This window comes from Echinops telfairi, unplaced genomic scaffold, assembly GCF_000313985.2.
Source record: "Echinops telfairi isolate 266 unplaced genomic scaffold, ASM31398v2 ScPeMD7_53;HRSCAF=182, whole genome shotgun sequence".
In the NCBI taxonomy this organism is placed as follows: Eukaryota; Metazoa; Chordata; class Mammalia; order Afrosoricida; family Tenrecidae; genus Echinops; species Echinops telfairi.
Window position 1 is genome coordinate 2,280,605 of NW_022103951.1, and position 20,081 is coordinate 2,300,685.

General features: G+C 40.6%; 1 protein-coding gene across 3 annotated transcripts in view; it reads right to left on the minus strand.

Moving 5' to 3' along the window:
* Positions 1-20,081, minus strand: part of POLA1 (DNA polymerase alpha 1, catalytic subunit) — a 333,656-nt gene that overhangs the window by 104,924 nt on the left and 208,651 nt on the right. For 2 of the 3 annotated variants that reach the window (XM_045290755.1, XM_045290756.1), the window contains exon 35: positions 7,227-7,343. In XM_045290755.1, coding sequence (XP_045146690.1) covers positions 7,227-7,343 — 117 coding nt within the window. Of the gene's footprint in view, positions 1-7,226; positions 7,344-18,508; positions 18,741-20,081 lie in introns of those variants that run through there. The other variant, XM_045290757.1, reaches the window with a different exon arrangement.

Below are 20,081 nucleotides of genomic sequence, written 5' to 3' on the forward strand. Positions count from 1 at the left end.
ATGTGCCCTGGGGCGTAGGTGGGGGGTACCCCACCTGAAAACTACTGTTCTAGTCTAATAATGACTCTTCTTATTCACCCATTGTCCTTCCTACCTTATTGATTAAGGGCCACTGGGACCGCACACCTGCCGTTGCCATGTTATTAGTAATGCTGATCAGTGGAGTGTGGGGAACTTGTATTTCCTCCTTTTCTCCATTGTTCTGGGGTTTTTGTTGTTGTAATCTTCTGCTTTTCCACTACAAGTGTTTAAAGACTCCTTACCTAATTTTCAACATTTGGCCACCTCTTGCTTCTTTTAGTTCCATCCAGAGTTTAATAATTACATTGGAAGCTAAAATTAGTTGGCATTTATGAGCAAACGACACCACATTCCACATTCTCAGCAGTCCAGTGACCAAAATCATATTTTAAATATTATGTGACCCCTTTCCTCAACCAACTAACTCTTGGGGCAGCAGCAGTCAAAGCAAGAATCTTCTTAAATCTGCTGCTTAAAATACCAGATTGTCCAATTGCCAAAGAAGAACAACTCCAGGAATTCTCAGTCCAAAGACCAATACAATTATAAACCCCGAGAGTATTAGTGTCTGATCAGCACTGGTATGGTTTCCCTTTGGTCAACATTGGGGGATTATAAGCTAGAAGCAAAGATAACTAGTAGCTGGTAGAACAAACCTACACTCAAGGTGTTGACTAGAATGGAGCAGCGTCTGCCGTTTACAGCCGCCCTTCAACATTTTAACCAATACTTCAGGGAGGCTAATCACAGTATCAGATTTGTACAAACCACAAAGCTGGACACATGGTAGATGCAGGATTCCAAAAACCCACCATGCAACAGTGATGGGCCAAGCCCAGCAAAGGAAGATTTTGTTGGGTGCACTGGAAGTCTGTCACACAGACTGTTGGTGGCCTCCCAAATCTGAGGTTATTAACAAAATGGCTGTTTCATCACGAGACTAATTTCCGGCTTGTGTTGAGTAGGACCTCTTAACAGGCTGCTTAAGGCACATGACGTGGCTACAAGGCACATCCTCTTTTTGACCCATCAGCCTATCCTCCATCTTGTGGCCTGTGCCTTGATGACACTGTGGGGGCACTATGGCAATCTGGACAACACACCTCCACATCTGCTTTTCTTTCACATGAGAGAGAATTAAATATATCTGCTATTTCAGCTACTGTTAGTTTTGGTCTCCATGACCAGCTTTGTGCCATTTCTACTTAAAATGGTCTTACAGTTAAGTCAAAATTAACTATATGGGCCTTTACAGACCTGACAAAGCAAAGTTCATCCATTGCACATGGCAAAAGTTTCTTATGGGCCTACCAGAGGAAGGCTCTGGAAGTTAGCTACTTTCAGATATCTAAAAGGCTTCTATAAAGCAGGTATACATGGTGCTGGATAAGTGAGGGAGAAGAAAGAGGTCAGTTTAACTGGGTATAGTTCCATTCAGTTGAACTAGGAAAGCCCAGTCCCTGAAAAAGGACATCATGCTTGGTAAGGTAGAAGGTCAGCAAAGAAGAGGAAGACCCAAGAGAAGACTGATTGACACAATGGCTGCAACTATGAGTTCAAACATAACAATAGTTGTGAGGGTGGCAAAGAACTGGCCGGGGTTTTGTTCTGTTGTTCATGGGGTTGTTGTGATTTGAAACTGACTTGATGACATCTAACATCAACAGGACCAATAAGAGAACCATAGGACATACAGTTAGCCCAAAGATAAGACCCCTCTCCCTAATAAAAAACAAACAAAACTTTAGAAGCAGATTGAAAGAAGCAACTTTCCAAATATCCATCAGTTAGTTGATGACCACCCATCAACGAATGAGAAAATAAACTGTGGTATATACTTTTAGTGGGATATCAGTCTGCCATGAAAAGGTATGAAGGGCTGATATATGGTACCACGTGGACAGACCTTGAAAATATGTTGAGTGAAATAAGTCAGACACCAAAGATCACATGCAGTATGATTCCAGAATAGGCTAATCTATAGAGCCAGAAGGTATATTGGGGTTGGTGCAGCTGGAAGTAGATGAGGAATGATGACTTAATATATAGGGTTTTCTTTGGGGACTAGGTAGAGGTGGTGGTTGCATAACACTGTGAAGGTATGCACTAAATGTGACTGAATTACTGACTTCAAAAATAGTCCATTTCATATGGAAATTCCATCTAAAATTTTAAAATCTCTTGGGGTGGGGGTGGAGCAAAGCATATTGAAAAAGGCTAGCACCTGTTTTGTGGTAGGGGCATCTGTACAGAGGGGCTCCAAAGAGTTCTCCTAAACATTCCATTTTCTTTTAACTCCATTTCCCCATGAACATTTTGATGCCCCTTCGTATGTAGAATTAATTAATCTCAGGTGCTACACAATACGTATATGGAAATCACAACAGAGACTTCCAAAGGCCCTTCGTGGCACAGTGGTTTTCAAAGACTCAGTACAGACTTTCAGTACTCTCCCAGTTCTAAGGGTGGCTTTCTGTACAGAAGACACTTCCTTGGATTGTGACTGGTAGAACAATTCCCCACCCAAGGAACTGATTACATGGAGCAGTATCTGCCTGGAGGAGGTATGCACCTAAACACTTACTGCCCCTTGCCTTTTCACGTTTTCTTCCTAGGCAGAAAGTTAGCCGGACACCATTCTCTCTGTCCCTGACCTGCTTGTCAATTCAATTCATCCACAGAAATTTTGAACCTGTAATGCAGAACGAATTGAAGTAAATTATCTCCCCTCTTTCTTGAAGCACAGGAAAGCAAACATCCAAACCCAATGCGATTGAGTGAATACAGACACACAGCAACTCTATAGGGCAGAGCAGAACTGTTACTCGAGGTACCAGAGACTGGAAACGTTCCCAGGAGCAGACACCCTCGTCTTTCTCCTGTGGAGTGGCTGGTGGATTTGGTCCGCTGTTGACCTGGCGGTTAGCAGCCCAACACTTAACCTACGACACCACCAGTAGTCCTATATAATATGTCTGCTCGATTACACAAAATACATAAACAAGATGACAACGGAAGATTTGTGAGACATGCTTAGGGTGTCCCAAAGTAGGCGTAGAAGTCATCTCCTTGCTCTCTTCCTAAGTGGCTCTTTATAGACATTTAGGTGACTAGACAATTGAATGAAGGGTTCTATCACAAGGTGCTTACCCCAAAGGCTATATAATTTCACAAATGGTCTAGAATTTCTACCATGGCCTGGAAATTCATATGTAGATATGTCTTACTGCCACGTGAAGAACAGAAATATTTATGAGAAAACATTTAATATGGTCTCAATTCTTCATTTTATAATGAAAGATGAATTCTAACGATGAAAATCTGAAGAACTGTTTGTTGAATTATCGTACATAATACATAACCTCCCTGTGGTTCAGCTCATATCCAATTTGCTCACATTAAAACCATGCTCTTAAAATAAAGAGATATAAAAATATTTACTCCATACCTTGGGCAATTCCTGCCTCTTAACATCAGTGTAACAAAGTGTTCTATTTACTTAGGAAATTAAATGTGCACTAAGGGTTTCAATCCCTTATTTAAATGCTCGGTATGGCAGAGAATACCTAGAGAACAATTTTTTAATAAGCAGTAATTTACATACTGTTAAATTCCCATGAACCTTAAAAGACTTTACTGATATATATATATATATATATTAAAAGTTTCTGAGCAAAGAGAACAAAATTGTCCTCATTTTTCTCCTCAATAACTCTGGCAATATGACCCAGTAGAAGAGCCAGCCTTCATACTCCCCGTCAATTCTGGAAAGTACTCAAGCCAACTGCAACTCAGGACTGAATGACAGTAAATTCATTCTGTAATGAGGAGGCAGGCACATTACGAGGCTAGGGCTTTATCTGCAAATTGGAACAATGTATTTAGAGTCCATACTAGTCAAGCATAGGAAGACCTGGTACTTTGTCTCAACAGACATTTACGCACACCAATTTGCGCCCATAGATATCAGTTTTACATAATGTACACGTTAAACTAGTTTTATACAATAGGAAATGGACTGTCCTTCTTTTGTCTTGATCAATAAATAATGATTAAATGAAAGCAATGGGTGATTGAGACATCGCAACCAACTCCCAACAGAAGAACCAGATGAGTATAATCCTGTAGAATAGACACTTTGGGGTCTCTATGAGTAGAAATCGATTCCATGGCCCCCGACACCAAGAAGGGTAATGCTAATGATCCTTCCCAGTGCACAAATAGTTCTCTCTCGTGCTTCTTTGGAACTCTCTATGGAAAGACGTATTCTTCCACTTCTCACTGGACAAGCCCATGAACCTCAAAGATAAGAGTTTCTGAGTTAAGAAAGTCCCCACTCATCACCAGTTTCCTAACAATGGAGTACTGAGTGGGCTGTGGGCTGGGTCCCAAGGTCACAGTCACCGTGACAGTATCACAAACTAGGGATGCTTTGAACTGCCAATCTAGGAGAACTTCTCCCTAAGGATATGAAGATACGAAGAAAAAAACTAGTTACTTTAAAACTGGTTCTCAACCTGTGGGTCACGACCCCTGTGGGGGTCAAACAACCTTTACACAGGGGTTGCCTAAGACCATCAGAAAACATGTATTTCCGATGATCTTAGGAAGTGAGACACCATTCCTCTAACTGTCTCCAGGAGGGTCTGCCCACATGTAGATATGCCCACATATGAGTACCGGGTGTAAAGACTGTTACCCATGCTGTACCATGCTTCAAGACGAAATTTCATTTATTTGTCATTAGAAATAAATATTTCACAATATATAATTATATATTGTTTTTGTGATTAACCACTTTGCTTTAATTATGTTCCATATGTAACAATGAAAATACATCATGCATATCAGATATTTACATACGATTCATAACAGTAGCAAAATGAGTGGTGAAGTCGCAATGAAAATAATTTTATGGTTGGGGGTCACCACCACATGAGGAACTATATGAAAGGGTCGAGGCATTAGGAAGGTTGAGAACCACTGCTTTAAAAGGCCTCCTCTATTGGCTCACTCATTTACTTTCTCTCGCTCACAATGGAGTCATACAATTGGCTGACTTCAAAGAAGTACTTCAGTTTTCATCAAATTTGACTTGATAAGTTACATATTTTTTAAAAAAGGCTCCAAGGCAGCATCAGTTCATGAAGCAAGGTGTCTTCCCTAGAGCCTACAACTGGATTGATGAGTCACACTATGTGTGCACACTGCTGTTCTCTTTCTGCACTGGGTGATGAAAATCTTAGGATGAAACTGATTGCAAAAAGAATTCACTACTGCAGCTAATTCTCACTGTATGTCATATATGTGTGTTTATTTATTTAAATCTACATGCTACTTTGCTAATAATCAAAGATACATGAAATAAAACAAGGGGCTTTTGGATTTGTTTCTGGTTTTTGAATTTGATATCTAAGTGTTTCACACTCCCCTCCCACTCTTGTTTCCCCGCTTGCTGCCAGTCCTTAGTAACCACTAATCTTCTCTTGACTCAGTGGATTTAAGGGAAGGTACGCTTTATGTTTATTAAGTAAGTGAAGATGAATTCATGATAATGTCTAAGTGCTGACAAGGCTATGGTCAAAATGGAACACTCATGAAGGGTTCGTGTGGGGTTTAAGATGGGATAATGCATTAGAAAAGCAAGCTGACTGTGTGATTCATATATCATATTGTATTTGTGAGCTTTGAAATGTATTGCTGTTAAGAATTTGCCCTAAAGAAATATTTCAAAGGAAGAAAAAATATCTTTGGTGCAAAGCAAATATTCACCACATTTTTTTTCTTTCATCGAGTTATCAAAAGCAACTTAAAATACTCACCATGAGGGTAATGGCTAAATTCATGCTTACAAATTTTGATATTGAAAATTAAGATAACAACATGGAAAATGCTTGACAAAAGATATAAAAGCATGCTTTCATAAAGACTGCAAGCACATCGAAGACAACATATGGATATGAAAAAGAACAAGGAAATACATCAAAGTTGTGGTGGCTGTTGGGAGCTACCTCCTAATTTCTTGGAAATTTTTGTGAAATTATTTAGAAGCTGTTAAAATTTGAAAATGCTTTTCTAAAACTAGCTTGTGTATCAGTCATTCTCAGTGAAAAGACTTCAAGTCAAAACTTGGTACCAGAAGCCAGCCTCGGCATATAAATTTAGTAAACCTGGGTAAAAAGAATAAATATCAGGCTCCATATTTGTAGCCCCTCCCACCCCAAGCCCTGGGTTAATTATTGGGCCAGAGACAGTTGGAAAGTGAGGTACCTTCGTGAGACACAGGGGTTCTGAGAAGAGAGAGGTTCTAAGATGGATCTGCAGGGAAGAAACATGCTTAACTTTGGCCAGCCCCCAAGTTCACGAGCTGTGCATGCTCACGCCAACCTCTGTTCATGGAATACCTAGGATTGTTCTCACCAGAGTTTGGGGATTCAGCTTGAGGATGCTCAAAGGAAGGTATCTCAGGGGTCAGCGAGAGGTTTTCAGACTCTCTATGTTGGAGTTCCTACAGATATTATACCGTATCCTTTAAGCAAGGTAGAGAAAAGGCTGGCGAGCTATTGATCCATATATGCTGCTACTTTCAAACAACTTCATCCTACACTAAGGTGACCAGTTTTAAAGCGGGACACCATTGACGGGGTGGGGTGGGGGGGTATTCTTGATTAAACATTTGGTCTATATGGACCAACCAAATAGACCGTTTCCTAGCTTGTCGTGCATTTTTTAAAAAAATCAGGACTTTTTAAAAACACCAAAAATTGGGACTGTCCCGCCAAAAGCGGGACGTCTGGTCACCTTATCCTACACACCGGAGGGAAAAGCACCAATGCAATAAACCCTCTAGGGCACAGGCTTGGGATGCTTTCTGGGTGCTTACAAAAGGGATTCTGATCAAATGCAAACATGACAGCAGTTTCTGGAAAGAAAAGGCATTCCTCCTTTGGAGTTATGAAGTGGCAATCAAAGACATCCAAGTAACCCATAAGAGAACCAACCACTTTCCTTTTTGGATATAAATGTATTTGTGCGCATGACATATGAGAAAATAAAGCATGTACCCTTTTGAAGGTTAAACGTTTACTAGGCTCTATGCCAGTGGTTGTAGGATGCTTCCACATGGCAAACCTGAAAGCTAAGTGAGGAGCAAACACAGCCCCCACCCTCTTCCATACAGTTCCTTAGCACCATCAGACGGTTACCTCTGGTTGAAGTGTTGCTTTCATGCAGACTTGGCAAAGAGGTCCATTTCGGGAAAACTGAAGGGGAAGGTGCCGAGTTCGATTCCGACATGTCTGTTCCTCACATACCAACCAGCCCTGGTAAAGAAGAAGGGGAAAAAAAAGTCTATCACCAACAAATACAAATAAAAACCCTTTCACTACTGAGATGGGCCTATTTCGTTCAGACCTTCCTGAAAGGCTAGAGTAACCTTTCTCTCCTTATACATGAATTCAGTCTGTTCCCTAGTTAAAAAGAAAAAAAATATCACAGGCAGTATTATTCTCCTTGCCCAAGAAAAATTTGTATGATGACATGCAGAAGGGAAGTAGTTACAGCCAATGGGGCTTGGGTACATTCATGAAGATCATTACCAAAGGAGTGTTTTTAAAATTTCGTTGCTTAGCTTTCTTCTCTGTGAAATGGGTACAATACCAGCACTTATTGGTTGTAAGGATAAGATATACACTTTTTAGTGCTTAGAACTATATTTGGCATAAAAAAACAGGAAATTTAAGCTTATTTATAATGAAAACAGACACTTCTTTACACATCTTCTGGAGGTATAAAATTGGCGGCGATGTATCCAAGGACAACTGCCCCCCACAGTAGTTTCAAAAAGCCATCACCCACATCTTTGCACTTTGGGGTCCTCTCTTCCTTTTCCTTCTTTTTCATACTCTTGTTTGAATTTTTCCTGTACAATATGCACAAAAGTCAAACACTAGATGAAGTGCTAGGGCAGAAAGGCAAACAAGGCATACTGTCTCGTTTGGGGTGTTTCCACCCTGGCAGTAGCAAGCGGGGTCCTGCCTGCCCGTGGGCTTGGAAGATGTGTAGACACAAGTTTGGTCTGTGGAGACAGCAGGTAAGCCTCCGGCGGAGGAGAGCAACACATGCATTAGACTGAGGACTAGCGTTGTGATATGATTTCAATAACATTTAGAATCCCATCCCTAACTTCTAGATGGGATAAGTTCTTGGTCCTTTCCCTCAAAATAAGAGCAACACATACAGTTGTGTTGCTTCATGCACTCACTGCCATCAGGTCAATTCCAACTCATAGTGACCCCATAGGGCAGAGTAGAAGAGCCCTTGTGGGCTTAGAAACGGGAACTGGGTATGGGAGGAGAAAGCTTCATCTTTCTCCCGAGGGAGCAATTGGTGGCTTTGAACTGCTGATCCTGTTCGTGAGCAGCCCGAATTATAACCCACCATGTCACCAGGGCTTCATCCGCTGCCTGTCATCCAACGCTGAGGGATATATAGCCTCATTCTTCAGACGAGGCTCTTCCTGGAAGTAGCTATAACCAAGTTCAAGGGAAAGAACCCAGAGTCACTTCTTCTAACTCGAATTATGGCTTTCCCACAGGGGGAAAGTGTATGGCAGAAGGTTTGGACTAAAAATATAACCCTACTTTTAAAGAAGATAAAATCCATCTAGTTAAGACATGCACTCTAAACTTCATCTCTTCATTCAACAGTCTGAACACTATTAAAATGTAACTTTTCACTTGGAAGATCTCAACGAGTCCTGGGGAAACCTTTAATATATGGTCAGCGATTGTATTAAACACCACAAGGAATAGTCAGAGAGACGGCAGACGCCAAGTTCTAGGCAATTACTATCGAAAATGGAAATCCACACCCACAAAGACTAAAAGCAACTCAATATGGTTTGACTTGAGGAACCGACTCCAAATGCTGAACAAAACAGAGAGGGGATGGAATCCTGTGAACCCTCTCTACTTGAATCAACCAACAACGCCCACAGCTGTAGACCAAGACTCAGTGTGATTTTTCTGTACCATCTGAAAGGATAAAGTAGTGAGACCCTGACAACCGTTCCGATTCTAGGGACATTTACCACATTTTCTTGACTTCAGGACTCTTTTGATTCACATTTTCATATTCCTGAAACTCAGATGTACTTACAATTGACGTGCACACTTAATGAGGTATTTACCTCTCCCTGAGAAGTGAAGAGAGCAGCTCACAATTGATGGCCCCTTAGAATTAAATAAATAACAGACTTGGGTTGAGCTATCTTCCTGGAATGGGCGATACAGAGGTAAACTGTGGATCTGATAGCAGTCATAGGTATTCGATTTTACATGCAGCCTATAAATACAAAAGGTGAGCCAAGTTCTTTCTGGAAGCATCCATTGTGAGCTATGAATAAAGGACACAGTCAAATTCAAGGAAACCACATGTGAAAAGTGCAGGACTGCACCATGCCTTGATCACTTATTTGGGTTGTGACAGTGTAGCTGGTATTGGAGGCTTTACCCATTTTGGAAGACGTAAGACCGTAAACATTGCACCCATAGTCATAACCCATTTGATTTGAAAAGCAGTAAAAAAAAAACCACAATGAGATTAATAAGCATCGTGTTTGGAAACAATAAATTATTCTGGACCAGAGTAGAGTCTCGAAGTTCAAGTTCTATCTTAATTTTTGAAAATAGTATTCTGAGATTTAGAATTATTTTTAGCTCTTTTTGAAACGACTCCTTCAATTTACTACAACTTCAGGACTCACTGGGTGTGCTGCCAACCAGGGAGATGCTAAGTTGTCATATCACCTGTTTTTAAAGCAAACACCTAACTCTATCTCTGACACAGCTACTAACTAAATATCCTTTCAAATCATAGAGAAAACAGATAATTTGTCTCGACTTCCTACCAGTTATAATTAACATTAGAGAGGTCTTTTCTTCGTTGTCACCTCTCTATTCAGTACTTATTTGGGTTTTGTTTGTACTTACTATCTGTTAATCTCCCTTTACAAATGACAACAATAACTAGTGCTATTATGCATGGAAATTAAACATGCTTATAACTGTGCAAAGGGAACTGGGGCCGAAACAAAATTATCAGAAGCCTGTAACGCTTTATGCCTCTTGTTTTATTTTGATAATTAAGCGTTTGGTCATGATGTGTTTGAAATACAACTTTTCTGTGGGGGAAATAGGCCCTAATCATATTCAATATATGCTTTGCTTCAATTTAATTTTGTTAAGTACATTTGGTCTAACCTTTCATCTTCTGCGCGCACACACACACACACACACACACACACACACCTCACCCCTGCCATCCCTGCCAACCCATATTAATTGACTGTGAATGCTCACTTAAAAGGAATATTTTTTGGGGGAAAAATTAATGTGCCAAGTCTTTAAAAACAAGCCATAAAGAGGCAGATCTCACAGTGAATTTGTTCCTCTTGGGGGATAAAAAGGAAGCAAATGACAATCTTAACATTGTGTTAAGTTCACTTTGACTTATCACATACAAAGAGAGAAGGAAACTAATTTTCCGCTCATTTTGGGAAATAACATACTATATTGAAAAGGATGTGTGTGTGTGTGTGTGGGGGGAATTCAAGCATCGTTTTTTAGAAGCCAACCTTATAGGGTTTGGGATTAAAATTTAAAAAAAACAAACAAACCCAGAACCACTGTAAGGATGTCTGCCACCACCACCTGAAAATTGCTCTAACCAACAGGAATAAGGTCAATGAGCTTCCAGGTGCATAACTCACCCACATTTACAACAGTAGTGGTTCCCAACAAATCTTTCCCCAAACATACAAGAATCTAGCACCTGTTGCTTTAGTCTCAGCATCACTAATTCCTTAAAATCAGTGTGTACGAAACTGTGTCAAATGCTGATTGGTTCTGATTGCTAAATTATATTACTGAGGCCTCAAGCAAAAAGGTTTCTGTGTGTTCCTGCTAAAAAGGGATCGATTTCCACGTGTCACGGAGGCGGTCCTGCCAGTTGCACCTTCATCACAAACTGGTTCATTTGTGTACGTTTGTAATTTCAGGAGGAAGCACGGGCACAAATCATCCAGGTCTAGAACTGTGGGGGCATGGGAAGCACTCAACTCAAATACCTTTAGAGTACAATGAATGCATGAAAGCAGTAAGAGAAAAATACAGGAAGAGCAAGTGTATAAAAAATATGAAGACTTTCCAATTGACAGGAGAAAAACAATTCACCGTCGTTCTCATACTCTTGATATACCTCCCTCCCTTGTAGGTCCTTCTCATCCTCCTGTTCCTCATCACTCAGTCTGCCCACTCATCTTTCCTGTAGAGATTCAACTTGAGACCCTTTCCTTATTACCCCAACCTTAAACATGCCCAACCCTCAAAGTTATTCTTTTGCAATAGTCTTCTACCTGGCTTCCTTGACCCCATTCCCATCGCTGGGCAATGAAGAAGACATTCTGACATTTGAATCTTTGCCATCTGATTCCCTCCACCCTTTCTCACCATTCTCTTGCCCCATTTCCATCCTTACCAACTTGTTCATTTCCCCTCCTTGTCTCTGCTCATGCTATAGAACCTCTTGCCTACAATGCCCATTCCTTCAGCAAAATTCTGCTCCTCTTCTGCAAGATTCTCCCAACTCACAGGGACGTCTCTCTAGTGCACCTGAGCCTGAGTACACTTAGCTTTGGAAGGCCCTCTCACCATCTTGTTTTGTCCTGGGAAATGATCAGCTTTGGATTCTGTAGTGGCCTCACCAGCCACGGGCACAATGGTCCCCTCTCAGGAAGTAGACCATGTTCCCCTTTCAGTTATTCATGGTTAACTTTGAGTAAGTCACTGAACCTCTCTCTGAGCCTCCTCTGCCTCCTTTAGTAAAACGGTTGCTGATGATGCTTACCCTGTGATGGTTCCTCACAGGATCACATAAGAAAGCTCACAGGGAATGGCTAAGCAGTGTCAAATTATTGTTATCCCATATATGGCCAAGTACCCAGGACCATCAGAGCTGGACTACAGCTGGTAATTGTGCTGCATAGAGGGTCACCAGGAGTTGGAATGAACTCGAAGGCGTCTGACAGCATGTTAACTGGTACAGGACCTGGTCAGTTTCCACCTGAACAAAGCGGAGAAATACAAAGCAATAACCAATTAAGATTTGGTGGAGCTGGTCGCCAGTATGACTGCAAGATAACTATGTACTCAGTGTAAATGAAAATTCTGTTAGGCTTCACCTGATGAAACTCTGTTGCCAAGTGCCATTGAGTCGAATGAAACACTGCCCAGTCCTGCACCATCCTCACAATTGTTCCTCTGCCTGAGCCCATTGTCGCAGCCACTGTGTCAATCCATCTAGAGGGTCTTCCTCTTTTTCGCTGCCCTCCTACTTTACCAAGCATGAACGATGTCCTTCTAGAGACTGGTCTCTCCTGATAACACGTCCCAAGCATGTGAGATGAAGTCTCACTATCCTTGCCATTAGGGAGCATTCTCGCTGTACTTCTTCCAAGACAGATATGTTTGTTCTATTGGAAGTCTATGGTACTTTCAGTGTTCTGTGCCAACACCACAATTCAAATAAACCAAGTTTTCTTTAGTCTTCCTTATTCAATGTCCGACATTCACAAGCATATGAGACAATTGAAAATGCCATAGCTTGGGTCATGCATACCTTAGTTCTCAAAGCAAATCCTGGCTTTTCCAAATTCTAAAGAGGTCTTGTGCAGCAGGAAAGACTACTTGTTTTTCAGATGGTAAACTAGCAGGTGAGGGGAAAAGAAGTGGCCATTAAGGATTTGAAGGAACTAATGCAGCACTATAGTGATGTAGCATGTCATTTTGATGGTCATGGGCCTCTAAGAGTGAAGTAGTCGGGCCACAGCATGTGCTTACTGAATTCATCCTATCACCACTTGTTCGCTGTAATGGCTGTTTCTAAACTCCCAACCCTTTGCCAACTATGTTGACTTTGAAAACACCAGACTGTCTTTTCACCCTAAACCATTTATGAGCGTTCTGGGTTTCCCTTGAAGGCGCATTTGTTCTGTCACAGGATTATCCCCAGTATAAAATAGGTCTTCTTATAGACAGTGCACAGTATGGGCCCACAGCTGCTTTTGAAGAATGACATGTTGTGATTTGGGATTTCCAGAAATATGAAAGAAAAAAAAAACCCCACAAATTGCTTTCTGACCCACATTTGCACCCAAAAACTGGGAGAAATCCCTCCTAAGATCTCCAGGGGAAGTTTTAACAGGGACATAATTTTGCTTTTAAAGTTAAATCTTCTACACTGCATGCTGGCATGTCAAAGAGTAATTATTAAGTCTCAGAGAGGTGCCAGGGCAGGAGATGAAAGAGCACATCAGGAAAAATAAATATATAAACCAACTCCTTGCCCAAGTTAATACAGATATATATATATATATATATCACACAAAACTGAAGTGGAAAGTGCCTCGTTTGTAGGTCAGTGCAGGAATTTTAAATATTATTAAAATTGATTTTTAAAGCAAGACACCTCTTGAAATGAACAGTCACATGTCATTTCATCCAAGTTATTTCAAACTTATTGATCTTATCATTTGTGCAAAGGACCAGACTCTGCCATCAGTTTGCTGAAAGGATAATGGAGCACTCCCACCCCGATATGATAGGTTAGATGCAAACTGTGGTCCTCATTTAAGCACATAAAATAGCACTACAAGTGGACAAATTCCCACCTTGGCAATTGTATATTACATGATAAATTAGCAAGGTGTTCTGCTTTGCCGTGCATCAAATCCAATACCATAGCCTTGTTATTTTAATTTGCAATCAGGACTGGAGCATCAGAAGATGTACCTGAGGTACATTAAAGAGCCCCATGCAAGCCATCTTCTCCTGCTATACTGTGAGCAGAGAAAGCCAACAATTACCCGCAATTTTATTTTACCACTGTAGGACAATACTAGAACAGTTAAAATTGTCTCCATGCAAGCAACTGGGGAAAATATACTTAAAATGACTTTATATGGAAAATTACATTTGGGGGGGCGGGGGGAGTTCAATGGAGGACATGTATCTTTCTGTATGGACAGCTAAAAACCTCTCAGTATATTCAAGCCTATTCTATAAAATACTCTCCCTATTCATCCAACTCAAAAGCAAGCTACATTCTTAGGCTATAATAGGTCACAACTAAGTACACAGTACCTTGCTTCAGGAATAATTTTGCTTTGTCTGTCAACTGTCAACAAAGCACAAAGAGCTCATACAACCCAGCCATGTACGGTGGATGTTAGAGATCTAACAAAACACAAATAGTAAGAATACGAGATTTCATAGCTGCCCTGCTTTCACTTTATATGAGAAACTGAAAGCATTTTTCTGCTCCACATTCCATTAATCTCTATTGTATTACCAATCTTTTCGTAAGAGTCCCCTCTCCCTCAAGTGAAACAGCAAGTGACATGGGGATGTAATATTCCAACTGCAGTGAATGCCCAACTTACCAACATAAATGATTATAAATGGATGTATAAGTTAAGGGAGATAGTCATTTCAACAAGGGAAAGAAAGAAAAATAGAATGATGGTAAAAATGGCCACTTTGATGCTTATATTAATTAAAGTCTCTAAGAAAAATAATTCGTTATTGCTGTTGCCACTCAAATCTTCGCTCTGGGGAAAAAACGTTGCCTTACATACGTACACATGATATTAAATAAAATTGAACATTAAACTCAAGGTTTAGCTTCATCAACGTACACACAAAAAAAGACTGGAAAGAAATGCTCTAAAAAAACACCATCATTGGCTATCTCTAGGCAGTTTCTTCATCTATTTCTGTATTTTCTACAATAAGAATAGACACTTATTCCTCACTTAGCGACATGGTTAGGCTCCAAAGACTAGGCCGTTATGTGAGAATGGTGGATGAAGATACCATCACATAACTGTCAAATTTCATCATTACAGAACTGTCAAACAACTGAGAATCGTGTGCCAGCCAAGGTGACACATAATCCTAACGATCACAGCCAGTGTTATTCTTTCATCACATCTTGGCATTTGTTACTGCCAGATGCACACACAAAATAGTACACTTTTTATTATTGTCGTAAATGTAAACACTGGATAAGAAGGTAGTTGATAAATGAGTAAGTGTATTATTTTTATAACCAGAATAGTTATTATAATTGAGGGAAGAGACAATTTTGCCAAGATTCTTAAAATCAGTAAATCACCAACACATCTGAAAAATATTTTAAGCTAAATCATTTTGGTTGTTGACTGTTCAGGGAAGATGCTTATGGAAAACAAAAAGGGCACATACATGAAAAAAGTTTGCACTTGTCAAATATTTCTTTCCCAATAAAACATTTTATGAACAAATCAATTCAAGCCCCTAAGCATTCCCAGTGGAAAGTGGCAGGGCAGTGTTCATATTAAAATCATTTATTAACTTAAGCCAATCACTAAAATGTAGTCTTTTACAAAATACGATGCAAATACTTTGCTTCCTAATGTTGGATTTCTGAAGGCAGGTAATCAGTTTTAAAGAAAGGTGCCCCATTCCCCACGCCCCCTTCGAATTACCATTATTCAGTGGACATATGGATCAACTCAGATGCCCTGGGTTATAAATCAAATAGACTAACAGAAGAGGGAATAATCTATCAGGAGAACATGCCTACAACCTTTTTAGCAGAAATTCTTTTCTTTGCTCAAGCCTAATGAACAGTGATTTTTATTGTTTGTTTGTGGGCTAGTATTTCTTGGGTATGGTTTTTATGTGCCGTGTCTTTGGGTTCTAAACAACAAATGCTACAACTGAACTGGCTGTGCAGTGGTCTCAAAAGGGCATCTTAAAATCAGAATGGAGTTCAAACCATCAACAGGCAGTGTTTGTTCATTTAACTTTAATTATTTTCTCCTTGAGAATGGTACTAATGAAATGGAATATCTTTCATGGTTTCGAAGGGCTGTTTGAATAGTCTGTAAACAGAACTAAGGGGAGACAAGGGATCTAACTGAGCCAGAGGGTTGCTAGGTGACATAGAATGTAAACCCACAAACTCGTTAAGGTTTGCTTTGCTTTCACACACTCTCAAAAGTTTTGGGAATTTTTTTTTCAGGTGGCCATTAAAAAAAAATAATAAAAAGGACCTGCCCCTTCTCTCCAAAATTCACTCCCCCAAGATGCAACCTGCTTCCCTCCTGCCCTGGATTCAGAAGCAGTGAAACTCATCTGCTCTTTGGCTATCGAATGGGAAATGTGGTTTTCCAGCAGCGTAAGGATTCAATCTTTTATGAATGCACTACATTTAAAACACAAATGCAAGGTGGGTTTTAAATGTTCAAAAAGACATTCCCAATGTGCTCATAAACAACTTGGAATAAAATGAAGATTTCCTCCCAGGAAGAAGACGGACGGATTGTGATCACAGCTTGGGAGATTTGGGGCACAAAACCCACAAGCCCATGACAAATGCCTCAGTGCAGATTATCATTGTAAAGTGACAAACCTTTCTGTGTCGACACTTCTGTGTCCCTCTTCTGGCCTCCACCAAGTCTGATGGCCCCCTCCCCCACCTCCTTTTTAAGTAGCTGATCAGAGATTGTCCAGTAAGAGCGCTTTATTAGATCATCAGCCAGAGGGGTTCACAAGTACTGAGAGCAATGGGCTCAAATGTGGCACATCAGTTTTAATAGACCAGGGGCTACTAGTAAACTGCAGATACTGCTGAGAACTTTCCAGGCACTGAACTCTTGAAAAAGCACCGTCTCTCCAGCTTAAATGCAGCTGCCTCTTTCAATGCCGCAAATGGGTAAATTTGACAAAAAAGCCACCATTAAGACTACATGAAAGGCTCAAGACAACATCCTTTCAATGCTTTGTACTTCAGTAATCAGATGTACTTACTCACCCCCTCCCCCAAACCCCGATCAAGAACTATTTCTGAATGGTAGGAAATAATTCCACTTTGTACATCTTTTAGTTAATCAAGACTTTCTATTCAGCAATTTGACCTTTTGTTCAAAACAGGATTATCAATTTTTTTCGCCAGTTACCAAGGGCGACTCGCATGGTGAACATAATTGCAATAATTTGCAAAACACCATGGCAACCCACATTACAACTAGGTAAATACTGGGCTTTTGTGCTACATTGTTATTTTCAGAGATGCTGAAGTCAAAGAACGAATGACAAATGAACACAAAATTTATATTTGCTTTGTCTCAAAAGAGAAGAAAATTGATAACAAGAATTGGGGGGAAACCGACTACAGCTGTAATTTCTAACTTGATTAATTAGGATGGTAACAGTCCTTAACAGTATATTCAACAAACAGCCCTGACTTCGTCTCTCCACCCACCTCTCTCTATACCACTACCACTGTCCCCCGCCCGCCCCCCCACCCTAGACGAATTTTTTCAGCTTGGAGCACAAACATCTCCCATTTGCTCTTTTCTTCAACTTAATGGAATCCTTAATTGCAGAATATTGTTCTCCTGCTCCTCATGGCAATGAAAATGGGGAGAAAGGAGGGGAGTGCTGGGGCATACAAGGAGCTACAGTCAGGATCCCCCCCACCCCCACCCCCGCCTCTTTTGGACACCCCAGGCCCAATGATGAGACGGCATTTTTCCTGGAATCAGCAGCTGGTTTGCAGGAGACAATAAAGTAAAAAACTCTTTAGCTTTACAGAAAAGCCACAGCTTTCCTCTTGGCAATGCCAGGTAAGTCTACACGCCGAGATGAGGTTTCAGGATTTAAATGCCAGCACGTTAGATGAGCAAATGATGATGATAATTAAAAACAAAAGCAAAAACATGTATTTTCCTGGTAAGAAATCAGTTAATTGTGGCCCGGTCTCCAAAGCGGGTGAAATGCATGTGTTTGCAGTTTGGGAAAGATGTTCAGTCTCACCCTCGATGAGCTTTTGAAAATCCCCTTAGTTTCATAGGGACCGCAGTTCCCCAAATGATTGAAAAATAAGAAAGAGGGCTCAGGAATTAGTACAAAAATGGTCAGTACATTTTTTTACCAGATAAGTATGGTTTCATGTATAACGTCTGACAGCGTATAGATGGATATAAATAGGATCACTAGGAAAGTTTTATCAGAATTTTGCTCAGAACAAAAGGCAGATTTTATCTTTTCAGTTAAATAGTGGGGTTTTGGGTTTTTTTCCTCCTTAAAAATTTTTTTTCCCAATGAGACACAAATTCTTTAAAGCTTGGCTTTTAAAAAATGGCCAAGATTGACTTCCTAGGGTAAAATGTTTGTTTTACAAGCAAAGCAAGCACAAGGAGAGAAAGGGCTCGTAGAAGTCCTGCGGCCAAGCCCTCTGAGGTGAGGCTCCTGCCTGGTGACCCTCACCCTCCACAGGGAAACCCAGCGCTAAGGAGCTGCTCCTTCCCTGGTTCAGTGGATCCCAACCCCCCTCTCCCCACCCCAGTTTGGGAAAAATCAAATGAGCCTGAGGCTAGAAATGGGTCCACTCTTCTTCTTAGTTTATTTTAAATAATTTAACCAAAATACAATTCACATAGTATACATTTCAATAGTTCAATCACATTTATAGGAGTTGTCCAATTATCACTACAATCAATTCTAGGACATTTTCTTCTTCCTTGTACTCCTTGTTAGGGGTCCACTCTTCTTTTGTCAGGGCTGAAAAGTCTCAGATGCAGCTTTCTTAGATGCGGCTCTCTTAAGATGAAACTTAGGGAGGGAAAAAAATCACAATAAATCCATCTTCAGAATATGCCTCTGGAATTACAGAGACACTGATTTCTCCTAAGGAGGAGAAATCAAAAGGACATGACACATTAACTCCGTCTCAGGAAGGGACAACCTCGTTTCCGTGTTCAAAACTTGATTTTCTTTCCTAGTTTAGTTCTTTCCAAATTTAGCCAATCAGTATTCCTAGCAAGTCTACAGACTAAGGAGGAGGTAGCTCCTTTAATGGCAAATGACAAAGGGCTGAACAAGTCTGCAGTATTCTCTGACCAAACACCATTGACAACAGATCGGAAAGTGGGTCTAAAATTCCCACGACACTTGGAACTTCTTTATGAAACTCTTTTATAGAAATTAAATATTTGAAATTCCTTCACTTATAATATTTTACCTAGAATAATATGTGCTATCTCCCTCTTTCCAAAATTCATGGCTTCTGTTAGTGTGATTTCTCTTATCCTTTTTATTGGGGTGGGATTGAGGAGGAGGTAATGTGCGTGGCTAGTTGGTGAAAATACTTTTGTTTAGAAAGGCAAAAATACAATGAATTAACAATATCCAACCTCCTATAACTCCTCAAATCCCAAATCAGGAATGAAAAAGACTTAGCAGGTGTTCTACATTTCTTTCCCAACTCCAACTCCATTCCCATGGCCAACATCAGATGAACAAGGGCACACACAATGACATCCATCTGCTAGCCCTGCGTCACTCACATCTTTCTTGCTCCTGAACACTATATGCATACATACACACATATATATTTGGACTTACCAAAGGAGCATTAAAAATATACAAATAGACCAGAGGAACAATGAACAAATCTTGCCCCTAGAGATGATGGCTTATTTGGTCTAGGCAGTGGTGTTGGGTCTTGAGCCTGGGGCAGATCACCTAGGAGACTCATGAATACAGCCGGTTTGGCACCAAACTCCAGCCTTTGGGGTTTAGTAGGTCTTAGGGTGGAACCTGAGAATCTGCATGTCTAACAAGTTCCTAAGTGACCCTGCTGGAGCTGGTCTGAGAAACACACTTTTAGAACTTGGTGGCACAGCTGCTAACCAAAGGTTGATGATTCTAAGTCATCAGTCACTCCAGGGGACAAAGATGTGGAAGTCTGCACATGCAAAGACTCGCAGCTTTGAAAACTCACCGGGGCAATTCCACTCTGTCTCACAGGGCTCCTATCAGTTTAAATGGATTTGACAGCATTGGTGGGGGAGAGGGGGTATCTAGGTTACAGCATTGTCAGTGGGACTATAAAAAGCCCCTCAAGTGATTCTAAAATGTGTCCAAGATTCAGAAGCACCACTCTATATTATT